The sequence below is a fragment of the Aedes albopictus genome, chromosome 2 (assembly GCF_035046485.1).
Source record: "Aedes albopictus strain Foshan chromosome 2, AalbF5, whole genome shotgun sequence".
Classification (NCBI taxonomy): domain Eukaryota; kingdom Metazoa; phylum Arthropoda; class Insecta; order Diptera; family Culicidae; genus Aedes; species Aedes albopictus.
Window position 1 is genome coordinate 116582163 of NC_085137.1, and position 26208 is coordinate 116608370.

A 26208-nucleotide genomic window follows, 5' to 3' on the forward strand; every position below is an offset into this window, starting at 1 on the left:
AATTCAGCTTCTCGTAGAACTTTCGTGTGTCCTTAGTGCGGTACAGCTCTTCCATCGCTTCGCGATCTCGTTCTTACTGCTGGCGATTCTACCTCCGGCAGACTGAGTTCTGCCTGTTCCGCGCCTGTCTATAACGTGCCTCATTCGCCCTCGTACGATGTACATTCTCACCCGTGCTGCATTCTTCTCGATACTCAACTGTTCACATTCGCCGTCGTACCAGTCGTTTCTGTGATTCGGAGTCGCGAAGCCTAGTGCTGCAGCCGAGGTACATTCTACCAATGGCGTATCGGGTGTTCCTCCAACCATCTTCAAGTGTAGCTGCGCCAAGCTGCTCTTCCGTTGATAGGAGGGCCACTGCTAACTACTGCGCGTAGTCTTGAGCCACTTCTACGTTACCCAGCCGCTCGATGTTGAGCCGCGGCGTTCGACTTCGACGTGTGGTAATAACCGTTGAAAGTCCCTGCGAAGATATCCATAAAGCCACCTGGGGATCACCCGAGCAAAGTTCAGCATTACTTCAATTGCTTTAGGTCGTACCGGGGCAGTCGACAAATTTTCAAAAAACAAAAAAAAATCGCCGTTGAACTCAAAATTACCCCAGATCTGCGAGGACCTACCAGAGAGACACGCTGAAGGAATTTTAAGACAAAACTAGATACATTTCATATTTTTTTTATGGTTTTTGTTTTTTTTTCATAATGGAACAATATGTTCTAAACTGGTTCCCATACACAGTTAGTGAAAGGATCCAGAACTTTTTCCTGGTTGATATTGTTAACCATGAAATTTCGTTAAATAATGGTTTCTGTAAGCCTGAGAAACATATTTCATCATTAAAAAAACATCGGACAATGCATTGAACATTCCTCCAACTGTGTATGGGAACCGATTTTGAAAAATTATTGCTCTGTCAAATGAAAAATCGAAAAATCGAATCGCGCCTGTCCTTTCGAATGAAGAATTCATATTTTGTGAGTTTGTAAAGTTCTATGTACCAGGACGAAGTCATGACTCCTACTCACTAGAGATGCGCGTTCAAATTTGTCCATCTCTCACTCAGCCTGTTTTTCTGTAAAGTTTTGGTTTTGGAATTATGCTTGAAGAAGTCGTCGTCGATATTATCATTTTTAGTGTAATTTTGAAAGCACTTTTCTCGTTCAAAACATTAAAGTTTGTAAGGACAATGTGTTCACTGTATTTAATTTCCATCTGGAATACAGTGAATAGATTTTAAAACTTATTGGCTGATGTTTGTTTGTTTGTTTATTTTTTGTTTATTGGCTGATGATTTTCATGTACTAGAGTGTGAGTAACACATCAAGTAATGTTCATTGGATCTGAAACCTTTTACTGTAAATATGTCTGAAAAAACTTTGGATTAACTCGTGAGTAGCAATCCACAGAACTAATATTGAACCTTGTCTTCTTCAAGGCCATTGTTTTGAACTCATACATGATACCTGATAGAAACATGTATTCATAATCTGTGCTGGTAGCCTTTATGATTTATCTCTTTGATTCACTGTATGATAATGCACTTACCTAGCTCCTGAAATATTTTTCAAATGTTCAATGATTATACCACGTTGCATCCTCTCTATAATAAAGTATTCAGATATACTCCCATATGTTCATCGAGTTCACTATATTGACGACGACCATTCCGGACGACAAACAAGTATCATCGATGCGAACCGTTGTAAATCTAGCAAAAACCGATTGCGGTTTTCCATAGGGATAAAAATGGAGCACTGCCACTATTTGCCCGGCTGAACCGCACAGGGAGCAGCATGGTCACTTTGCGTCGACCATATTGACGGAACGTGGAAAGCATGATGCAATATGCCCTCCCACCACGTTACTGTCCCGTGTGTGTACACATGTTTTTATTCCATTTTTGATTTTTGCCTGTTACCCTTTTGCAGACCAGCTGTTACCATCTCACCGATGTCATATATATTTAGCAAAACAAGCAATAACGTCCCCCGCAACACAAATACACAACACACTGACTGGTGGTGGAAGTAGATAAAAAAAAACAAGAGGCAACTATACACAGAGAGACAGATAGGATACTCACCGACAGCGTCCTCGACGGTGGCGTTTTCGGTACAGCTGAGAAATTTATTGTAAAAGTTGACCATCACCAGGCCACGGTTCTTCGTCACCAGCTGCAGCACCTCGTCCTGCACGTTCCGGCTGGAGTTGCACAGAGCGTAGGCCGACGAGTGGGAAAATATGACCGGTGCTTGCGAGGTCGCCAGCACATCCTTCATGGTTGCCACGGAGGACTTCGATAGGTCCACTATCATGCCGAGGCGGTTCATCTCCCGGACGATTGTCTGCGGATATGAGGGTGGGGTGAGTGCGGGACAGGAGGAATAAAAGGGATAGAACACGAGAGCAAACATTATACGTTGCACAGATAAATTATATGAGTTTCAATGGGTTTGTGTGTTTGATGAAAGAAAGCATCACGCACTGCAATGGAAACATTGTTTGGAGAACGTTTTCCTCTATATGGCATAGTGATTCTATTTTGATGAAGAGTTGATCAAAACACAATGCTGAACTAAAATCGGGGATGCTTTATATATTTTATGCTAAATAATTAAACTTGTTACACAGTTTTGAGATCGTACATATTTGTCGGTGGTACGTAGGGAAGTGGAACCATCTCGTCAGGGCTTGTATTTTGGGTACTTTTCTATTGTAACTCAGTCATCCGATCGTAGCAACGCGTTGTTGTTAGAAAAACAACATTACCAATCATGATATCATGGCCTACACGATGGTTATCATGGTCAATTATGCAAAACCTTTTCCGTGACTAGAAGTCATTAGGGGTCGTCTATAAATGACGCAGCTTTTGGGGGGTTGGGGTGTTTGTGATTTTATGACGATGTGTGATGATAGGGGTAGGGGTTTGTGATATGCTACGTAGCTTTCTATTGGGCCTATAGAAAAAAAAATATTTCATAATTAATAATCTTGCATTAAGTATTATTATCCAGTAAATAACAAATAATGGAAATAGTCTCATTTCATAAGACATCCAGCTAACGGACGCAACAACTGTATCTGAGAAAGTGGTTTTGAAATCCTGCTTAAAGAATAATAATATATTGTGTTTGCAGACAAAAATCAATTTCGCTGAAATGCTTCTCAAGACCAATACTTTGCTGCTTGATATAGAGGGCACTGCACGCCGCTAAGGTTACAAAGGAAATTTTATCTAAGCTTTTGGCATTGCGGCAAGATTCCAAGAGTTCCTTATATAGTTTCTACAGGACTTCCTCGAAGAATTCATCCAACAATTACTTAAGGAACTCCTCTAGCAACTTTGTAAGGAATTTCTCATTGTGTTCTTCATAGGTTTCAAAAACAGGAGAAGAATAACATTTCCACAGGAATTCCTACTGGGAATCCCAGAAAAAAAAAACTTCTGAAAACATTTCAAAATAATCTGGAGGAATCTCAGAAGAAATCCTTGAAGGAACTTCCAGAAGAATTTCAGAAGGAACTCCTGGAACAATCATGAAAGGAAATAGAGAAATTTCAAAAGAAATTCCGTGAGGAGTACCTGGAGCAATTTAGATGAAGCTTTCGGAGAAACCTTGAATAAACTTCTGAAAGAATCTTTGATGGAGATATTTGTAGATTGTCAGAAGGAACTCCTAGTTTAATTTCTGAAGAAAGCACGGAGGAAATAATTGTAAGAATCCCGTCAGGAATTTCTGAAGCAATCCCGAAAATAACTTTTGGGAAATCACAAAAGATTATCTGGATATAACTCCTGGTGAAATCTAAGAAAGGAAATCCTGAAGGAATTCCAGAAGCAACTATTGGAGGAATCCGTAAAGGGATTCCTCGCAGAATTCTAAGATATCCTGGGGGAATCCTTGATGGAGTGAATGGAGGGATGCTGGAAAAAGTTACTGAAGGAGCCCCGGGAAAAAAAATCCTGGATAAATCCTAGAAGGAAGTGTTCGAGGAATCCCAGAAAAATCCAGGCAGGAATTCCTGAAGGAATCCAAAAAGGAACAACATGAGGAATCACAGAAGTAACTCCTGGGAGGGTTTTGAAAGAATACCGGAGGGGTTACCTACAGAGATCTTGGAATGTATATCTGAGTGAATTCCTGTAGGAAGCCAAGAAGGAACTCCCGAAAGGAACATTTTAGGAAACACAGAAAGAAGTTCTGATGGAATCTCAAAGGAAATTTCGGTTTAAATCCCTGTAGAGATGACTAAAGAAACTGCTGGTGGAAGAGAGGAGAAAAAACCTTGAACGAACTCCTGAAGGAAACCATGGATAAACTTTTAGAAAAACCTTAGAAAAAAAAAACTCCTGGAGAAATCTCAGAAGGAGCTTTTGGAGGAATCTAAGAAGGAACTCCGGAATGAATTATATTATTATTTCACCGTCTTCGAAATATATCGTTCAGGTTGAATTACTTAATGCTAATTTACAATTACTTAAGACTAAACAATTCTTCTTATTCGGTTTTTAAAAACATTTTTGGACATATCGAATTCAATTTCTTCACAAACAACGTTGAAAGCTCGAATACAAGAAATAATGGGATTGTTATAACCATAGCACAATGGTCGAAAAAAAAAAATAAAGTAAACTCTGTTTATGTGTGTAATCGAAGTTATAGGTGTTCTAGATATGTTATATAGTATTTTTAGTGTTTCAAAAGGAGTATTCAAAAATTACAACAATTTCAAAAAACTGTATAAGTCAGTGAACTCCACATTTTTTGCGTTTTTTGTTAGAAATTCCATTTAAATTCAATTAAATGATTAACTTTCGATCAAATTGAATCATATCTGTTCAAAACGTGTAAAAATGTGGGAAGATTAATTTTAATTCAGTCAAAAATGGGAAAATAACATAAAATATATGAAAAAAAAACACGGCTTCTTTAAATAGCTGTAATTTGAAAACCTGCAAATTTCTGAAAAATCTTTAAACGTTTTTATGCAGTCCTAAGCATGATGTTTAAGATATACTATTCGAAATTGCGGCGACACGTGACGACACGAACCATTTTTTAACTTCAAAATTACCAAAATTCCTTGGGTACAATATATGAAAATCGGAAAAGTTTTGTGACATTTTAATTTTATGCCATACGTGCATTCAAACTGTCCAAGACCAAGCGTTCATATGCTGGATAACATAAAACATATATTCCTTTCTCAAAATATTAATATTTTACTTTTTTCAAATGGTTCATTTTTCAATTTTATGACGTAGGTCACTTTGGTAGTGAAAATGTCATAGAAACTCAAAAGCTGATTAACTTTCAATCAAGGATCGTAAAACTACAATACATTAGCTTTGTTATAAGGTGAAATAAAGTTTAAAAATATCAAATTCGTTTTTGGGAGTTTTGGCCGCCTTTTTGTATGGAGCCCGACTAATGTGCATAGTTAGAGTGGTGAAAAGGAACAACGAGCATAGGAACATATCGAAGTTGTCGGGGAGGAACGTAAAAAGGAATTTGTTCCTGAAGTTCTGGACAGTCAATTGCACCGGTTAGAATGTCGAAGACAAGTAGACGTTGCAATGTTACCCGCCTAACCGAAAGAAGTTCCAAGCTAATCAATTTGCAACGATCTGCGTAGGCAGGGAGATTGTTCGGGTCATTCCAAGGCAGTCTTCAAAGATCATCATTGCGAGCGCGAGTTTTAAAAAGCAAGCTTTGAAAAACATCATTTCGTTACGATCAATTCAAATTTTCGCATTTTATAGGGCAGTGCATGAAATTGTCTCCTTCTCTTTCACTCTTACAGAAATTTTGTAAACAACAAGGCCACGAAACGTCAAAATCCCATACAAAATCAAAACAATGCAGTGCCCTATTGCTCCTGTGCTCACTTGATTGAAAATAATGCATCAATGATTCAAATCATTTGAGTTTAATTGAACGCGGTAAGTAGTTGTAACCAAACATCGCAAAGAACAACCCTACCCGCTTGGGAATAGGTCACTATAGGCCAAAATGAAGCCCTTGACATAGACTGCAGCTCCATCGGTAATCTGACCTCACGGCATTTGCCGGCATTTGCACCGAAATCCACCGTATAAAATCTCCCCTTGCTACTCTGCTATGCCCTGATAGCCGGGAGACAAAATACGAGTTTGTGTGTCCACCCCGGAAACGGCCGTGGCTAAGACGAGCTGCTTGAGCTTATCTGGAACGTCTAGTTTTTTTTTTGGGGTCCAACAGTACTTTCTAACGTATACGTCGGCGTGTTGCTCATCGAACAATTGTGAACAAATTTAATTGTTTTCCAATAATCAAATGACAGAAAAAGGACGTCTAGCAATGTACTAGTAGTGTATTTACTGTAACTGTAACTGTTTAACTGTAGTGATTTACTGGGCTTAGATTATGTTCCGCAAAAGATAAATTTGGGATTTGACCTAATCAAATAGATCAATGTGAAGGTGTTGGAAGTCGTAAGATAAAACCTTATGTCTGATAGAAATGCAGTGCAAAATGATCGGAAATTCTTGAAATACTTCATGAGATAAGACAATTAGTGTGTTTTCAATACTGGTTGTTATGAAACGCAGGTTTATCCGGAAGCGTTCCGGTCATCGTTTTTGTATCTTTTCAAGGTTTATGCTTCACTCGAACACGCAGTCGCAGGGCAAATAAAACGGTTTATTGTAAAAATGAGTGAAACGAGACAGATGCGGATGCTGTCAAAACTAGGCCGAATCAGGAAATGAGCACTGTCGATGAAAGCCATCTAGAATTGCACAGATTCTGACATCACACAATAGGTAACTACTATCCCCGTGACATCTCTCCAAACCTTATTGCTCCAAGGTTCAGTCACTCGCTGTAAACTACAAAATCTGAAAATGAAAGAAATTTAAGGCATCTTTACAACACTTATGCATTGGACCCAAAATTCATCTACGACCGGTACTTCTGAGCCTTCTGACAGACAGACAGTCATTCATAGACGGTAAACATTTTCAGTCAAGGCAACCCTTTGTGAGTTCGCTAAGGAATATGAACCGTTACTAGGCCTACCATGTGTGTTTGTTAGCATTTGAGACGAGCCCTCCCAGTAGGAATGACTTAGATCAATGATGCAGTATTTTCACGAAATGATAGGCGCAATTCACCCAAGCAACATTTTGATGGCCAATTAGTCTTGCAGAGGTTTTCAGAGCCGTCACAAAACCTAATACCTTTTATTTTGGTTTTATGATGGTTCTAAGAACCTCTCACAGCAAATTTGACTAAAAAATGTTACTTGGGCAAAGCATTGTTGATTTGAAAAATTGGGAGCATGCATTCTCCTGCTCCTAGTTTTTCGAATCAAAGCAACGCAATGCAAATGAAATTTTGAAGACTGGCAGAACAGACTTGTAGGTTGACTCAACTTCTCCAAGGGCGAATCGATCGGCATCCGATTTTGAGAGGAAGAATCGTTTACGTGCCTTCCTCAGTAAGTTTCGAATGTGACGCAGCTCAGCAGTCCACCAAGATTTGTTGCAAACAGATTGAAGCATCCGTCGTCGTTTGCGCGGTACATGAACATTAAAAAACTGAAACAGTCTGTCGTAAAATGCGGTAGATATTTCATCAACCGTTTCGCACTGCGTGAGAAAGCTCCAATCTTCTTCCCTGAAAGCTATTTTCAATTGACCATAATCACACCTGGAGGGATCTTTGAAGGAACCCCTGAAGGAATCCAATAAGGAGGAATTTTCTAATGGAATACCAAAAAAAAAAATCCTTGGAGAAATCCCAGAAGGAAGTGCTGGAGGAACAAAAAAGGGAGACATTCTCAAAATTGGGAATCCTAAAATAAATATCTCTAGGAATTCCAAAATGAACTGCTGTAAGAATTTTAGAAGAAACTCCTGCAGGGTTCTTCGAATGTCGTGGTGAATTTTATTCAAATGAAATCAATTTGATATTGATTTATTAGTGAACAAACTAATATCTTCGGAAGAGCTTCTAGGCTAATATGGTAGCAGAACGATGGGTGGTTTATTGAGTCATTAGCTTTGGTGATAATCTCCACTGGTTGCACCTATGGTCTTGATGTCGGCGATCTGAACCTGGCAGTCGGCAATGTTTTCTTGTTTTTTCATAACATCCTATTAGCATACAAGTTAAAATTGAAATCAGAGCTAAGTTCGAGTTTTTTTACATGAAAATTTTGTTGAGGGGGGGGGGGGGGGGGTGTTTAACAAGCTACGTCATTTATAGAGAAGGGTGTCTGAATTTGTGACGAAATGCTACGAGGGGGGAGGGGGTATTAAAAATCGCTCAAAAAAGCTACGTCATTTATGGACGCCCCCCTAATGAAATAATATAATTTCCTTATTGATAACTACAGTCTAAAAGACCATCATGAATACATCATAATTGAAAATAACATCCAAAAACATTCTGACGGTACTTTCTCAAGAAGCCACCATGTCGCATGTCTGATTTTTTTTTGAAAATCTCTTACAAACCACAGAGATGTCAAAAAATTTTCCTTCTTATTTCCAATCCGATGGAAAGCGAATGAATTTATGAAGAAGAAAAGTGCTTATTTCACCATAAATTTTGAACGACACATGAAATTAAGTCATAGTGCTCAAACATCGAGATGGTAAATTACAAACGAAATGTAAGGCCTGAAAACTATTTTGAGCCATCACTAAATACTGCATTAATAATAGATGCCATATTTGCTGTACGTGGTTGATAAATATTAATTTCGTGCCAGCAATAAGCAAGTTGTTATGATGTCGCTGAGAACATATTCGATACATAATTTAATGTTACAAGAATGTATTGAAAACATTTTTAGTAACATTAAAGTTGTTTTATAAGCTGCCATTTTTGCGCTTTTTCGGTTATATAAGTGTATGAAAATACGTTTCCCATATTTGAAACAAAACATGGACGTTTGTATGAAACATGTATTATATACATTATTATAACAAATTGTGTTACTTGGGTTGCTAACAAATACTCCTTCCCGAGACAACTGTGGGGATGCTGTGGATTCCACGGTTTCAAGTAACATCGGTTGTCGAACTAACATTCCTTCCCCTCTCCCGATGACCGTAAGGACGTGGCCGGCGGCGTTATTGACTTTAAAATATTGAACTCTCGAATTGTGCACATTGAGAGTGTGTAGCTAGTCCCAAGCCCCATTAATTGAATCTCTGTGCAACTTCGATTGTTATGGTCCGTAACGGAGTAGCAATTACGATATGTACGGTTATCTTTGCTTTGCTTTGCTTGCTTGTCCTTAAGTTAATGTCTAATATGTACGAGGGCTTCGTGGTCTTCAAAATAAAGGAAGTTTTCTTCTGTAGCTGCTATCAGACCCCGCGGTAGTCAATCGAGCGGTCCACGCAGATGTTGGAATGTATGATGACCGTGTTGGTAGGGTGAAGGCCGGTGGTAATAGCGGGTGACTTCAATGCCCGGGTCGTGAAATGAGGAACCCGTTTTACGAACTAGTAGGGTTAGACGGTAAATTCTTCTCGTATATAACCAATGTCCGCACATACCGCAGTGCGAATATAGATTCGGATCACTACTTAGTAGCTGTATGCATGCGCTCAAAACTTTCGACAGTTATCACCACGCGTCGAAGTCGAACGCCGTGACTCAACATCGAGCAGCTGCGTGACGTAGAAGTGGCTCAAGACTACGCGCAGCAGTTAGCAGTGGTCCTACCAACGGAAGAGCAGCTTGGCGCGGTTACACTTGAAGATGGCTGGAGGGACATCCGATCCGCCATAGGATACAGCACTAGGCTTCGCGACTCCGAATCACAGAAACGACTGGTACGACGGCGAATGTGAACAGTTGAAAAACGAGAAGAATTTATGGGCGAGAATACTGCAACACCGTACGAGAACAAATGGCACGTTACAGACAGGCGCGGAACAGGCAGAACTCAGTCTTCCAGATGAAGCTGCGCCAGCAGGAAGAACGAGATCGCGAAGCGATGGAAGAGCTGTACCGCGCTAAGGACAAACGAAAGTTCTACGAGAAGCTGAACCGCTCGCGCAGAGGCTTTGTACCACAAGCCGACGGGAATATTCTCACGAGCGAGCGTGATGTGGTCGAGAGGTGGCGGCAGCATTACGATGACCACCTCAATGGCGACGTTGCATGCACCGAAGGTCTAGGAGTATGGGTACAGGACTAAAGACTTCCGGCCCCTGACCTTCAAGAGATTGAGAAGGAGGTTGGCCGGTTGAAAGCAACAAAGCCAGTGGAGCAGATCAACTACCAAGCGAGCTGCTAAAATACGGTGGAAAAGCACTGGTGAGAGCACTACACTGAGTCATCACCAAGATTTGGGAGGAGGAAGTATTACCGGAGGAATGGATGGAAGGTATCGTGTGTCCCATCTACAAAAATGGCGACAAGTTGGATTGCGGGAACTACCGCGCGATCACACTACTGAGCGCTGCCTACAAGATACTCTCTCAAATTTTATGCCGCCGTCTATCACCGTGGGGCAATATCAGGCTGGATTTATGGGTGAACGCGCTACAACGGACCAGATGTTCGCCATCCGCCAGGTGTTGCAGAAATACCGCGAATACAACGTGACCACACATCGCTTGTTCATCGATTTCAAATCGGCGTATGATACAACGTATCGAGAACAGCTATGGCAGATAATGCACGAATACGGATTCCCGGATAAACTGATACGATTGATCAAGGCGACGATGGATCGAGTGATGTGCGTAGTTCGAATATCAGGAACACTCTCGAGTCCCTTCGAATCTCGCAGAGGGTTACGGCAAGGTGATGGTCTTTTGTGCTTGCTGTTCAACATTGCGTAAGAAGGTGTATGAACGAGAGCGGGGATAAACACGAGTGGGACGATTTTCACGAAGTCCGTTCAGTTGATTGGTTTCGCTGATAATATTGATATTATTGCTTGTAAATTTGAGACGATGGCGGAAACGTTCATTCGACTAAAGAGTGAAGCCAGGCGAACGGATTAGTCATTAATGTGTCGAAGACAAATTACATGATGGCAAAGGGCTCCAGGGAGGAATCTCCGCGCCCGCCACCCCGAATTTATATCGACGGTGATGAAATCGAGGCGGTTGAAGAATTCGTGTACTTGGGCTCACTGGTGATCGCCGACAACGACACCAACAGAGAAATTCAGAGGCGCATTGTGGCAGGAAATCGTGCTTACTTTGGACTCCGCAGAACACTACGATTGAATAAAGTTCACCGTAACACGAAGTTAACTATCTACAAAACGCTGATTAGACCGGTCATCCTCTATGGGCACGAAACATGGACCCTATGTGCAGAGTGGTTTCTGCTTTTAGTGATGTTGCGTGTACGTACACGTTGCATTTCACGAACACTACCTGAGTTACTGATTGAAAATAGTAAACAAAAATCAGCTGTTTCCGGCAAAATCAAATGGGCATATTTTCAACCAGTAGATTTGCATTAGTGTTCGTGACACCGCGCTGCGAAACCACTAGAGGACCAACGCGCCCTTGGAGTTTTCGAACGGAAGGTGTTGCGCACCATCTACGGTGGAGTGCAGATGGAAGACGGGACTTGCAGAAGGCGAATGAACCACGAGCTGCATCAGCTGCTGGGAGAACCAACCATCGTCCATACCGCGAAAATCGGGAGGCTACGGTGGGCGGGTCACGTCATCAGGATGTCGGATATAGCAACCCGACTAAAATGGTTCTCGAGAGTCATCCGACCGGTACAAGAAGACGTGGAGCGCAGCGAGCAAGGTGGGTCGACCAAATGGAGGACGATCTGCGGACCCTACGCAGAGTGCGGAACTGGAGACAAACAGCCATGGACCGAGAATGGAGGCGGCAACTATGTACAGCAGAGGCCACCCCGGCCTTAGCCTGACCGATCCATGGATATAAACTGCAAGAGATAGACCCGTGCTGTGAACGAATACCCTCCTATCAAATTGCTTATAAAATTTATCTTTATTTTATCGAAAAAAAGATCGAAGATATCCCAGCGGCATCCAGAGATATTCAATTTTATGACATTTTCTAAGAAAAAAAAAACAAAATCCACTGTGAATGCTCTCAAGTGCTTGCTAGGTCGCATCTATGCCTAGCCTAGGCAAGTCCACCCTAGAAATGGGAGGCCACCGGCTTACGAGTGGACTGAAGGTGATGATGAGAGGATCGGCGATGAAGAACTGGTGAGGATTGCAAAATCCCTTAGCGTCTGGACGGAGTTCCGGAGTACCGAATTGTCTTGCTCTCGCTACCTGGAACTGCTTGTGTATTTTTTTTATTATGGATTACAACATTGGTCATGGTCTGACGAACTTGTACCACTGTGCTCGAACAGTTCTACTTGATGAACAACAACAGCAAAGCCGAGATAAGCCTGTTGATACTGGAAAAAGTATGTCGATAACACATTGCAAAAAAATGGATCCCATTCAGTTGAATAATGCTGCTTAAGAGTGAAAAACTACTACGTACTTGTTCGATGGCCAGACAGGGAGAGAGAGAAAGCAATGATATATGTATGCCATTGAAAGAATTGTAGTTTTCCGAGGGGTGAGAAATGCACAGAATGTAGCAGAATTGTTCTGTCGAAAGAATGATTCGTATTCGCAGTAAAAGGTTGTGAAACGTGATTTCCTATGTTTTGGTGGTCAATATATTTGTGCAAATTAAGAACATCCTATGAAAAGTCAAACGAAATGTTATCATCTATGCAAGAACTAATAGGCGTCGAAATGAGGTTTCACTACTGTACTGACATCCAACTTCACAATATGACCACAATAACTCAAGCAAACTAAAAAATGAAAATCCTCTTCGTAAAAAAGAAACAGCACGTCTCATCATCAATCCAAACATTCCTGATGAATGACGTTCAATTTTGCTTGTTTGCATTATACATTCATAGAAAACACGATGTCATGACACTCGTTAGATTGCAACCTTCACTGTATCCTTTTTTTATTCTCTCGACCGCAAAACACTACTCCAACCGACCGGACTTTTATTCCGGGTTCGAAATGATCTGGAGCCAAAGCTTGCTCGCCCGGATGACTCCGGCAGCTAATACAGAGCAGATTCACACGAGCCGGGTCTCTTCTGGAAACGGAGCAAAATATCCGACACGATTTTGATGGCACCCGGTCGGTGTGAGTGCGGAGCTGGATGCGAGATTAAAATCGTTGTTTATGTACCTAGCTACCATCACACTCCATCGCCATTTTTGCATTTTTGCGGATACCACAGCTAGCACCACTACCCGCGGCTGTCAACAGGATTCAGCCAGAACTACACCATTTTTGCACAAGGACAATCCCAGCAGCGATCCACGCACACCAACTGTCAATTTATATTGAATTTATTCCATTACATCGGTGGTTTTTAACCGTGGGTGTCTTTATGCATAGGCATACATTTATGGGGAGTAGCATCCATTTTTTTCTCGTTGAAGCAGATTGTTGCTGTTAAAAAGTTACAAAATTGGCAGTCGTAGAATAGAAAAAAATCCCTTTCTGTGAAGAAAGTCCTAGATTGTATACCTGAAGAATCCTTGAAGGTACTTCGGGTGTTTTCTTTTAAAAAATATTATTAGTTGTAATATTTATGGAAGATTTCTTGGAGAAATCCTAGAAATGTACCCTGGTTGATTCCCTGAAGAGGTACTTGGAGTAGTTCGTAAAGGTATTTCCGAAGGAAGCCTGCAAAGTAAGCCTGGAGGAATAATTGATTCTGGAGGAGCTCTTAAAGAAACTCCTGTAGAAATCCCTAAAGAAAATCCTCGAAATAATTCATGCATAAAAGAAATATTTATCCTAGGTGGAAATCCTTTAGAAATCCTAAAGAAATCGTGGCTTGATCATTGAAACATTTCCTGCATTAATCCTTGAAGGTATTTTTTAAGGTATCCATGAAAGAGTTTCTATTGGAATCCTTCGGGTATGCTCTGGAGGAATTTTTCGAAATTCTCCCAGACGAAATATTTATCCTTGGAGAAATTTCTGAAAAAATTTTGAAACAATTTCAGGAAAAAATGATTGATTACAGTCCGGTGGGAATCTTTTAGGAGAGCCTTGAGGTCATCATAAAACAATCTTAGAAGACATAGATATCCTAGTTAAAAAATTTGTGGGAGTTCTGGATTAATCCTCAAGTTTTTTTTTTCGAAGTATTCCTTGGTAGTGTTTTTGAAATAATCCTTCAGAGAAACGTTGGAGAATTCCCCTAAATCGTGTAGGAATCCTATAGTTTTCTGTGTTGGTAGATCCGATGACCTATACTCAAGGAAGTTCTTGGAAATTCTCAAACGGACAATGAACTCACCACTTGATAGCACATAGCTACATGAGGCTGTGTAAGCACAAATTGCATTCATAATGCTCCAATAGATCTCTGATCACACTTGTAGATCAGATGGCCTTAATTCCAGGGAGTTCTCGGCTACTCATATATAATCATATGACCCACCACTTGATAGAACATAAATGCCTGTGGCTATGTGAGTATAAACCTCATTCTTAATGCTCTTAGGTACAACTAGCAGCTCTCGTTGATTCGATGACCTATACTCAAGGGAGTTCTTGGAGACCCTTGAAGATTCTTCGAATTCAAAACTTGATAGATCATAGTTACTTGAGGTTGTGTGAGTATGAACCGTAGTCGTAAATCTCTTAGAGACAACCATATACTTTAACCTTCGCGTACCCAACGTCTATTTCGGATGATTTTCGAATCTTGAATCAGCTATGGAAAAGGCATTCCCGAACCGATTTTTTGGAAGTCAATTGCATTCGATCCAGGTTTTTCCAAATTATCAAGGACTACCATACGAAACCGGTTCACCCATCCGTTCCGGAGTTATTCCAGATTCCGTTGGGGTCATGACCGGCCGGAAAATTACACATTAATGCATTTGACTCTGAATCTATAGTTATTTTGGAAAAATGCGCATATTATACGCCAGGAATACAGAAACTATATAACTGCAAGGAGCCATTGACTTGAAATGACACAATCAAGCAGTTTCATGAACCGGATATGTCCCGGGTGCCCCCTGGGAAGTGACAAAAGTGGCCATTTCCACAATGTTATCGAAATCAACCGTGCGACACCTTTTACTTCATGATTTGTTGAAATCTAAAGGAAAATAGCCCTTCTTGGCCCTAATGGCCACTTGGGACCGGTCTGGCCATACCCGGAATGTTTCGGATGCCCTCAGGGAAATGTTCATTTCTCAAACATAGTCAAAATCAGCTGTGTGACACCTCAAACTTCATGATTTGTTGAAACATAAAGGAAGACAGTCCTTCAAGGCCCTTATGGTCCCTTGGGACCGGTCTATCCGTACTTGGAATGTTCCGGATGCCCTCAGGAAAGTGGTCATTTCTCAAACATTGTCAAAATCAGCCGTGTGACTTCTCAAACTTCATGATTTGTCGAAACATGAAGGATAATAGTCCTTTTAGGCTCCCATGACCCCATAGAGTGGTTCTGGCCACATCCGAAATATTCCGGATGTCCCCAGGAGAGTGGTCGATTGGCCATTTCCGCAAAGTTGGTCAAATCAATCGTGCGGCACCTCAAACTTCATGATTTGTCAAAACGTGAAGGAAAATAGTCCTTCTAAGCTCTTATGACCCTTTGGGAACGACTTGGCCATTCCCGGAATGTTCCGGGTGCCCAGGGATGTGAAAAAAATTACCATTTCCACAACGTTGTCAAAATCAACCGTGCGACACCTCTTACTTCATGATTTGTTGAAACATAAATGAAAATAGTCCTTCTAGGCCCTCATGGCCACTTGAGATCGGTCTGGCCATATCCAGAATGTTCCGGATGCCCTCAGGGAAATGTTCATTTCTCAAACATAGACAAAATCAGCCGTGTGACACCTAAAACTTCATGATTTGTCGAAACATGAAGGATAACAGTCCCTTTAGGTTCCCATGACCCCTTAGAGTGGTTTTGGCCAGACCCGAAATATTCCGGATGCCCCATGGAAAGTGGTCAAAATGGCCATTTCCACAACGTTGATCAAAACAACCGTGCGACACCTCAAACTTAACGATTTGTCGAAACATGAAGGAAAATAGCTATTCTAGGTTCCCAAGGTCCCTTGGAAACAACCTCGCCACAACGGATATGTCCCAGATGTCCACTGGAAGGTTGTGGAAACCAGTAGTGTGATACCTCGAACTTCACGATTTGTCAAAACATAAAAGAACATAGTGATCCCTTGATTGTTAGAAATATCCTGTATGCCCCGTGAGGAAATGGTCGAGGATAACATTACTTTGGGTATTAGGGCCTGTCCATAAACTCCATAGATTTGTGGGGGGGGGGGGGGGGGGGGGACGTGGGGGGTCTGGTCAAAGTCTACGGTCCATACAAATTTCGGAAACTTTGTGTGGACGAAAGTCTACGATGGGAAGGGGGTATCTGAGATTGCCAAAATTGAGTCTACGTAGTTCATGGACAGCGCCTTACCACAACGTGTCGAAATCAATCTTGCGACATCTCAAAGTGCATGATGCTATGAGAATAATCATCCTGAATACCTTAGCCTATTTGACGCTTAGACTATTGACGCCAAAGCCGAATGTGGTTCTGGTTTGTAATAAGTTGAAAGGTGGTGTCGCATGTAAACGCAGAATCGAATGCATACTTTCTGTTCACAGCAGCCAACCCTAATTACTACCGCAACGATAAAACCAGAAAACGTAAATTTCTGGACTGGCTTGAAACATAAATTTCTGGACTGGAGTTGACCCTTGAACACGCAAAACAACGATAAAAACCTTTCGGTTTGTGAAGCAATGTAATCGATATAATTTTCGCTTATCTGAAAAGTTATGAGGAAATGTATGGTGACTATCTTCCATTGACAAAGACTTTTTTATGTGTTCGAGTAACGATAATTTGTCCAATTGTTATATGGCGCATTTAGTTCACCACTGAACTATCGCACTAGTTTTCACAAGTGTGAAAACGCAAATAAAAGTACACGATTGCAACAAATCAACTCGGTGTCTTCAGAGCACTTATTCAGCATAGATCGTAGAAATAGTGCGCCGAAGACATCAAATTGAGTTGATGCAAACGCGCATTTTTTTATTTATGTTTACTTATAAAGACTGAGTGCGCAGTCCAGTGGAGAACTGAATGCGGTATAAGTGTTCAAACATTACATGCAAAACCCATTCTTATACTACTAATTTGATGTTGTGCTAACTTTATAAGGGTTTACAGAAGAGGGTTTTGCATCCTGATTTCAGATTCGTATCCGTTCGAAATAAAAAAAAGGTTTTTTACTGATGCCGATCCAAGGATGTGAAAATTCATACTAAATGTTTTTCATGTCTCAAGGCAATTTGTAGAGAACATGGAACTAGCGGAATTATGCAAAAATTTTGTTGCAAATGCTGGGCTAGCGAAGAAAAATGAAGGTTGCAAACGATTGAAATATGAAAATTTAAAAGTTTAACAATTAACGTTATTTTGTAAGTTATGTAATTTACCCGGCATCCTGAATTCAAATACAACATTCTATTCATGTCTCAAAAATCTTATATCTCAATTTCACGATTGATGCTCTCAACATTGTAATCATTACCATTTTTGTGAATTCTTCGAACCATATTCTATGCAACCAGATTGATCCCAAATACTCATTGCTCTCAATCTTCTTTATTCTATTTTATTTTTCGAAAAAAAAACTACAGCACTGTAAAGATGGCATCTCGAACATTTCGGGTTAAGTTTCAAATGCTTGAAGTTCTCCAGAATAACTTCATCGCTTCATCGAATTATGAAGTTAAAAATCGCACGGTTGATTTTGATAACATTGTTGATATGGCGGAGCATGGGAGCCTGGAAGTATTATTTTCCTTCATGTTTCGGAAAATCTTGAATTTTGAGGTGTAGTACGATTGATTTGACCAAAGTTGAGGGAGTGAGGACATCCGAAACATTTCGAGTGTATCCAGGACGTCATGGGAACCTAGAAGGACTGCTTTCCTTCATGTTTCGACATATCATGAAATTTCAGGTGTCGTACGGCTGATTTTGACAATATTTTAGAAATGATCACTTCCCTGCGGCCTTCCGGAATAGTTCGGGTGTGGCCAGATCGATCCCAAGGGGCCATAAGGGCCTAGAATAACTATTTTTTATGCTTAAACATCATGAAGGTTGAGGTGTGGCATGGTTGAATTTGACAATGTTGTGGAAATTGCCACTTTTGTCACATTCCTGGGGGCACCCGGAACATTCTGGGTATGGCCAGGTCGTTCCCGGGGGGTCATAAGAGCCTAGAAGAACCCTCCATGTTTGGACAAATCATGAAGTTTGAGGTATCGCACGATTAATTTCACCAACGTTGTGGAAATGGCCATTTTGACCACTTTCCTGGAGGCATCCGGAACATTTTTAGTGTGGCCAGAACCACTCTAAGGAGTCATGGGAACCTAAATGGACTGATATTCTTCGTGTTTCGACAAATCATGAAGTTTGGGGTGTCACAAGGCTGATTTTGACAATGTTTGAGAAATGACACCTTTCCTGAGGGCATCCGGAACATTCCGGGTATAGCCAGACCGGTCCCAAGGGACCATAAGGGCTAGAAGGACTGTTTTCCTTTATGTTTCAACAAATCATGAAGTAAGAGGTGTCGCACGGCTGATTTTGATAACAATGTGGAAATGGCCACTTTTGTCACATCCCTGGGGGGCACCCGGAACATTCCGGATATGGCCAGATCGTTCCCGAGGGGTCATAAGAGCTTAGAAGGACTATTTTCTTTCACATTTTGACAAATCATGAAGTTTGAGGTGCCGCACGATTGATTTATCCAACGTTTCGGAAATGGCCAATTTGGCCACTCTCCTAAGGACATCCGTAATATTTTGGGTGTGGCCAGAACCACTCTATGGGGTCATGGGAGCCAAAAAGGACTATTATCCATCATGTTTCGACAAATCATGAAGTTTGAGGTGTCACACGGCTGATTTTGACTATGTTTGAGAAATGACCACTTCCCTGAGGGCATCCGGAACATTCCGGATATGGCCAGACCGGTCCCAAGTGGCCATAAGGGCCTAGAAGTGCTATTTTCCTTTAGGTTTCAACAAATCATGAAGTTAGAGGTGTCGCACGGTTGATTTCGATAACATTGTGGAAATGGCCATTTTTGTCACTTCCCAGGGGGCACCCGGAACATTCCGGGTATGGCCAGTCTGTTCCCGAGGGGTCTTAGGAGCTTAGAAGGACTATTTTTCTTCATGTTTCGACAAATCATGAAGTTCGAGGTGCCGCATGAATGATTCTGACAATGTTGCTGGAATGGCCACTTTGGCCACATCCCTGGGGGCACCCGGGACATATCCGATTCATGAGACTGCTTGATTGTGTCATTTCAAGTCAATGGTTCCTTGCAGTTATATAGTTTCTGTATTCCTGATGTATAATATGTGCAAATTTCCAAAATAACTATAGATTCAGAGTCAAATACATTAATGTGTCATTTTCCGGCCGGTCATGACCCCAACGGAATCTGGAATAACTCCGGAACGGATGGATGAACCGGTTCCGTATGGTAGTCCTTGACAATTTGGACAAACCTGGAGCGAATGCAATTGACTTCAAAAAAATCGGTTCGGAAATGCCTTTTTCATAGCTGATTCAAGATTCGAAAATCATCCGAAATAGACGTTGGGTACGCGAAGGTTAATAGATCAGATGACCTATACTCAAGGAAGTTCTTGGAGATCCTCAAACTGACAGCGAGCTCACCACCTAACAACCCATAGCAACATGAGCATAAATTTCATTCATAATGCTCCAATAGATCGCTGATTACGCTTGTATATCAAATGGCCTTGACTCCAGGGAGTTCTCGGATACTCTTAAACTTTTAACCCTTGAACACTCCGTTAACGTCGCTTAACTCTTAATTCTGATTTTTTTCCCCGTAAACCAACTTTATCTGTTATCTTGAGTACTCCAACTGCTCTGAACATAATCAAATTCCATTTAGATAACGTTACCTAAATGAAGGGACCTATATAGATTTCACCTAAATGGCTCCTACCTAAATGGTAGTTTCAGTGTAACACTGTCAGTACTCAAGGATACGCATGGTAACAGTCACTTTGAATAAATCCAATTCGATCTGAAAAACAAAAAAAAACTCGTTTTCATCACTATATGTTATCCCATATCAGGTAATGGCTACTTCTTGTGTCACCATCAAATGTAGCACCATCTGCATGGCATGACACCTGGTTCGTCTGTCAACCAAAAAAGAACGTTGGTTGACTGTTCATTTTGTTATCTCATCGTACCAATGTGCTACATTCTTCAAAATCAAAATTCACCACACCCAGAGATCGCAGAGTTACACACGTCAGGATGATGTACACCTTTTCTCTTATGCATAGGAAACCAGCTGACGAAAAAATGCTCGATTCAACGAACAATAACCAAGCGTGTGCTGCTTGCTAACCACGTCAGACGTTCGGTTCGCTGCTCGTTCATTCTACGTTTCCAACGAGGACGACGATGAGATAGATTACGTCCTCCACATGTTGTGGGTCTACAACCAGCCATCGGCGCTGTAATGCAGTGCAGACAGATGTAGGCGGATGGAGCCTCGCACACACTCCGTCTGTGCAATGCGTTCCATCTTGTAATGTATCAGGGCGAGATCTGGAATACATTATTCTCGTTTGCTCCCTGGTCGCCCACAGCAGCAGCGGTCAGTGATTGGTGGTGGATTATTGGTGGAGAACAATGTTACCATTGCATGGGATGTAGATGCGATGCACTGTGGCGTAGCTTGTTGTTTTTGGTGGGCAGAATTTCGATAAACAATATTATACTTTTCAGATTACCCAATGTTGGAATAAGTACTTGAACCATTTTTAACAAAAGCTTTTCCTAAGATCGCGGGTGATCTTTGTACATTTAAGTGAACTTGCACCACCTTTGAGTCAAATTAATACTCTAAATACCATTATTTTACTTTGAGGAGCGAACCTGGTGTTACGGTTAAAGCATGTGCCTATCACGCCGAGATCCTTGTATCGAATACCACTCCCACCAAACTCACAAACTGCGGTAGGGGAGTATAGCCCAGGTCCCAAGATGTACTTGCTCCAGGCTGAAAATATCGTTTAACCTTCACGTACACGACCCCCGACAACGCATTTTCAATATGCTGGCATTTCGTCAATTTTTATCCGATTTTTATGAAGTCGCTCTCAATCGATCATAAGTTGGTGCAAGTTTACTTTACTGAAATGGCCATGTAATATCCGGAACCATTGCGGAGTTATTCCGGATTGTACTGTGGTCAGGGGGTGGGGGAGAGATCTGTTTTGCCAAATAGCTAAAAGTGTTTATTTTGTGTGGCACAGTAATTTGAGAGGCCCTCGCGGAACCTCTTCCAGGTGTTCCGGAGTGGCCACATCAATTGATGCATACTTCAGTCTTTTCAGTATTTTTTTTCTATCCCATTCTCTTGAAATTATGAAGATTATTACGTTGCACGGCATGTTTTGCTTTCAAACCAAAAACGTCCCCGATGACACCCCCGTGGAACCTGTGCGGGGTGGCCATATCAGTTTATACAGACTTCAGTCTATCGTTTCTGCCTCAGTCATTTGAAATCATGAAGATTGATATGTCGCACGGCATGTTTAGGTTGAAAACCAGAAGTGTTTCCAATGAAGCCCCGTGGAACAGGGTTGTTAACGTTAATCAACGATTAACGCCGTTAACGTTAATTTTCGTCCGAATCAACGTCAACGGCGTTGCGTTAATTTTCTAGCCAGTTAACGTTAACGTCAACGGAATGCGTTAAATTAACGTCAACGAATGCCGTTAATTTTGGCGTTAATTGATGTGATATGCTTTGTGATCTGTGTGACACTTGTGTTTTTTTTTCAATTTTTGGGTAGATTATTATTTGTGTTTGACAAGATTTTTTTTCATTACTCACTAGCAAGATTTTTTTTTTTTGGAACTTGTGCGCCGGCATTTGACCAACAGTGTCATAATTGAATCTAGACGAGTGCACCGATGAACATTGAGTTCACTAAGCCTGAAAATTTTTGACAGCACAGCGGGGTCGACTCTCAACAACTTTTACTCAGAGATGCATTACCAAAATGCACTGATATTTTTTTCTTTGATATCTTACATGAATTTCCATTTAAAGTGATGCATATGCATATAGGGTGACAATGGGTATTATCGGCAGGTTTGTTCTCTTCGTCATGGGGGGTTTTTGTCAGCCAAATTGCCTGAAACTTGGCCATATAATTCAGCTTAGTTGGGAAGGATTTGAGACCAACTCTGCGTTCAATAGGTTTCAAAAACCCCCAAAGACGAAGAGAACAAAACGGCCGAGAATAGGTAATTTCCCCTACTTAATGCACAAGCTCATATTTTTGCAACTTCATCGCGAAAACTAGTTGCAATAAATTAAACAAATATTTAGCTGGGTAGAAGTTGTTCAGAGTCGACCCCGCTGTGGTGTCAAAATTCGCTGCCCGAGTGAACTTCCAGCGGGCGGTGCACTCGTCTATATCGTCCACGTCAAGAACCTGCAAAATGCTTTGCCGACTTACTCAGGAAGCGTGAGTTTATGCTTCGGAAGGAAGTAATGGTGTTGGTGCATTATGCACCTTCAGCTATGAAACTGAGCGCGCTTGTTATGCAATATGTACACCCAGCGCGCTCGTCTTTGGGACTGGAAGTGCCCAAAGCGCTCTAATTTCGCCCATGACTATCCCCCGGTGTTTTTAGGCTACCCACATGTTGTTTGTGGACAATTATAAAACGTGACTCATCTTAAGTAGCTATGGTCCACTGCACGAATTTATGCTGGCTTGCTAACTCTCACAGAAAATTTGACGTTTGAGAGGTGCCGACACCGCTCAAACGTCAAATTTCGTGTGAGAGTAAGCAGGCCAGAATAAATTCGTGCAGTAATCCATTGAGTTGATCACAGTAGCCATCCATGCAAATGTCAAAAATTTCAATCTCATATATCTCATGATCCTGATTACTTAGAGAGTTGTTGTCTTCGGCAAAGTTGTATAGCTGGTCAAGGACTTATCGATAATAAGACTTATGTTTCCAAATTCCACCGCTAGGCGGTGCTAGTAAGCTAACAAATTTTGTTTTTCATATATATCAGGAAAATTTGCAAAAAAATGCAACTAGCGCCACCTAGCTGCAGAAACTCGAACCAAACGATAATTATTCTGAAAGCCCTTGATCTACCAAACAATTTTGCCGAAGACACCATCTTTCTAAAAAATCAGAATGCTGAGATATGTGAAATGTAAAATTTGTACGCTCTCTAGCGCCGCCTAGCAGTGAAATCACGAATCATACGGCCCATATTGTGAAAGCCCTTGACCAGCTGAACAACTTTGCCGAAGAAACCAACTCTCTAAGTAATCAGGATCCTGAGATATATGGGATGGAAATTTTGTCAGTGTTGCATCTGCTTGTCTAAGATATCACATAAATCACAGACAAATAGATGTGACACTAACGAAATTTCAATCTCATCTATCTTATGATCCTGATTACTTAGAGAGTTGGTGTCTTCGGCTAAGTTGTTTGGCTGGTCAAGGACTAACCGATAATAAGACTCAAGATTCAAAATTCCACCGCTAGGCGGCGCTAGAGAGCAAACAAATTTTAAATTTCGCATATCTCAGTATCCTGATTTTGTAGAAAGATGGTGTCTTCGGCAATATTGTTTGGTAGATCAAGGGCTTTCAGAATAATAACCGTTTGGTTCAAGTTTCTGCAGCTAGGCGGCGCTAGTTGCAATTTTTTGCAAATTATCCTGATATATATGAAAAACAAAATTTGTTAGCTCTCTAGCACCGCCTAGCGGTGGAATTTTGAAACATAAGTCTTATTATCAGTTAGTCCTTGACCAGCCATACAACTTTGCCGAAGACACCAACTCTCTAAGTAATCAGGAACATGAGATATATGAGATTGAAGTATCGTTAGTGTCACATCTATTGGTCTGTGATTTATGTGATATCTTAGACATACAGATGAAACACTGACAAAATTTCCATCCCATATATCTCAGAATACTGATTTCATAGAGAATTGAATTGAGAACAATCTGAATTATTCGATTTTGCACACCTTTCCGACAAATTTACCGAAATTTTTGGTTGGACCCCAGTAGATTCACTTAAATGTACAGTCTAGTATCAATTAAATATGTACTACAATTAACGAAAAATTAACGGAGTCGTTAACGTTAAATCAACGCTCCGCGTTAACGTTAACGTTGATCAACGCTTCCAAAAAATCAACGGAAGAATCGTTGATCGTTACAATTAACGTTAACGAATTAACGAAACGGCGTTAATCGTTGATTAACGTTAACAACCCTGCCGTGGAACCTGTCTCGGTGATCCGGATGGGTCAACCTATTTAAATCTAGTTATCGCAGTTGTGTTTCACTGTTCGCAACAAAAATTTTGCTGAAAATCGATGGTTCCAACACAATATCACACGAAATAATCACTTTGAGTCATTTTGGCTACCCTCTAACCCCAACACAATCCCGAATATCCCAGGCATGGTTCGGAATATTGCATCGCCACTCGAGTATAACAAATAAGCACCAATTTATGACCGATTAAGAGCGACTTCAAAAAAAATTCGGATGAAAATTGACGAAATGCCAGCATTTTGAAAACGAGTTGTCGGGAGTAGGGTACGTAAAGGTTAAAGAAAAACTTTAGTCAATGAGTATGGTTGAAATCGATTTTCGAAGGCACGAGAAAGTCACCATCACCGCTAGGTGGATTTATTGTTTTTTTTTTAATTTTTATTTTTGAGAATTTCCCTCAGGAATTAATCTTGATACATATAGGTGAGCTTGTGTATTTTTGGTCATGTTTTTTTAAACCTGTTGAACTCAAAGTTTGCTTCAAATCTTTTTCAACTAAGCTAAATTATACGACCCCCCATGACGAAGAGAACAAACCTGCTGCTAATACCTATAGGCTAGCGAGCCACTTGGGCAGCGGCCGGTATTTTGGACACTCTTCGCTATAATGCAGTCAATTCCAAACCAATTGACTTGAAATTTTGTACACGACTAGATACTATACGTCTATCATCGCGTTCCAAAAATTGTGTCAATTGATTCATTGAGTTATAGCAAAAAAGTGCTTAAAATATGACCCCTGCCGAAATGGTTCCACTTCCCTAGCTCTCCAAGGATTACTTTAGTACCTTTGGAGAAACTCCTTAAGCATTCCTTGGAGAAATACCTGATGATATCCTAGTAAGAATTTCCGAAGAAATTATAGAAGGAATTGCTGGACTTTGGTTTAATTCTCAATGGAATTCATGCAGGAGTTCCTGAAGGAATTCTTGAAGAAATCCCTATAGGAATTATTGGAGAAATTTCTGAAGAAATCCCTGAAGATGTTTTGAAATATGTGGAGGCGTTTCTGATGGAATCCTAGGAGGAATTACTGCACGAACTTACGAAAGAAGCATTTGAAGAGTTTCAGAAGAAAAACGTGATGGAATTACTGCAGCAGTTCTGCTGAAGGATTTCATAAAGAAATACTATAGGCAACATTTTGGATAAGGTAAAACGATACCATGAGCATATTCCTGTGAGAATCCTCGATTAAATTTCTGAAGGAATGAATTGCTGACGGATTTTCAGGAAAAATTGCTGAGGAAGTTTATGGAAAAATTCCTAAAGAAAATATTAGAGAAATGTCGGAAATATTTAGTGGAAGAATTCCGGAGATCCCGAAAACATCCATGCAGAAACAATCACTGGAGTAATTTTTTAAGCAATTTTCAGAAAAATACATAGGAAAGTTTCAGAAGAAATAATTGAAAAAAAAAATCTAACAAAAATCTTTGGAGGAATCCATTAAGCAACCATTAGAGGAACTCTGGAATAAACATTTGGTAGAATTGGCTTCTTTAACGGTGTTGAGATAATTCGATATTCTGAATCTGCATGTCAAACTGAGCCGAAATCCAAATTTTCATGAATTTCGGAGCCCGGGAACCTATTTAAAAATCAATTTGAAGTTTGTATGGGAGCGATTTGTCGAATCACCCCTTGTCGCAGTTTGTACTGGGCGGGGCTGTCAAAC

The 26208-nt window shown here is 40.9% G+C and overlaps 1 protein-coding gene across 1 annotated transcript in view; it reads right to left on the reverse strand.

The window, feature by feature from the left end:
- Positions 1-1881: 1881 nt before the first annotated feature.
- LOC109419840 (dipeptidase 1-like) overlaps positions 1882-26208 on the reverse strand; it is a 54202-nt gene continuing 29875 nt past the window's right edge. Inside the window, exon 6 of the mRNA XM_062847744.1 lies at positions 1882-2345. Coding sequence (XP_062703728.1) covers positions 1890-2345 — 456 coding nt within the window. The 3' untranslated portion in view covers positions 1882-1889. The remainder of the gene's footprint in view (positions 2346-26208) is intronic.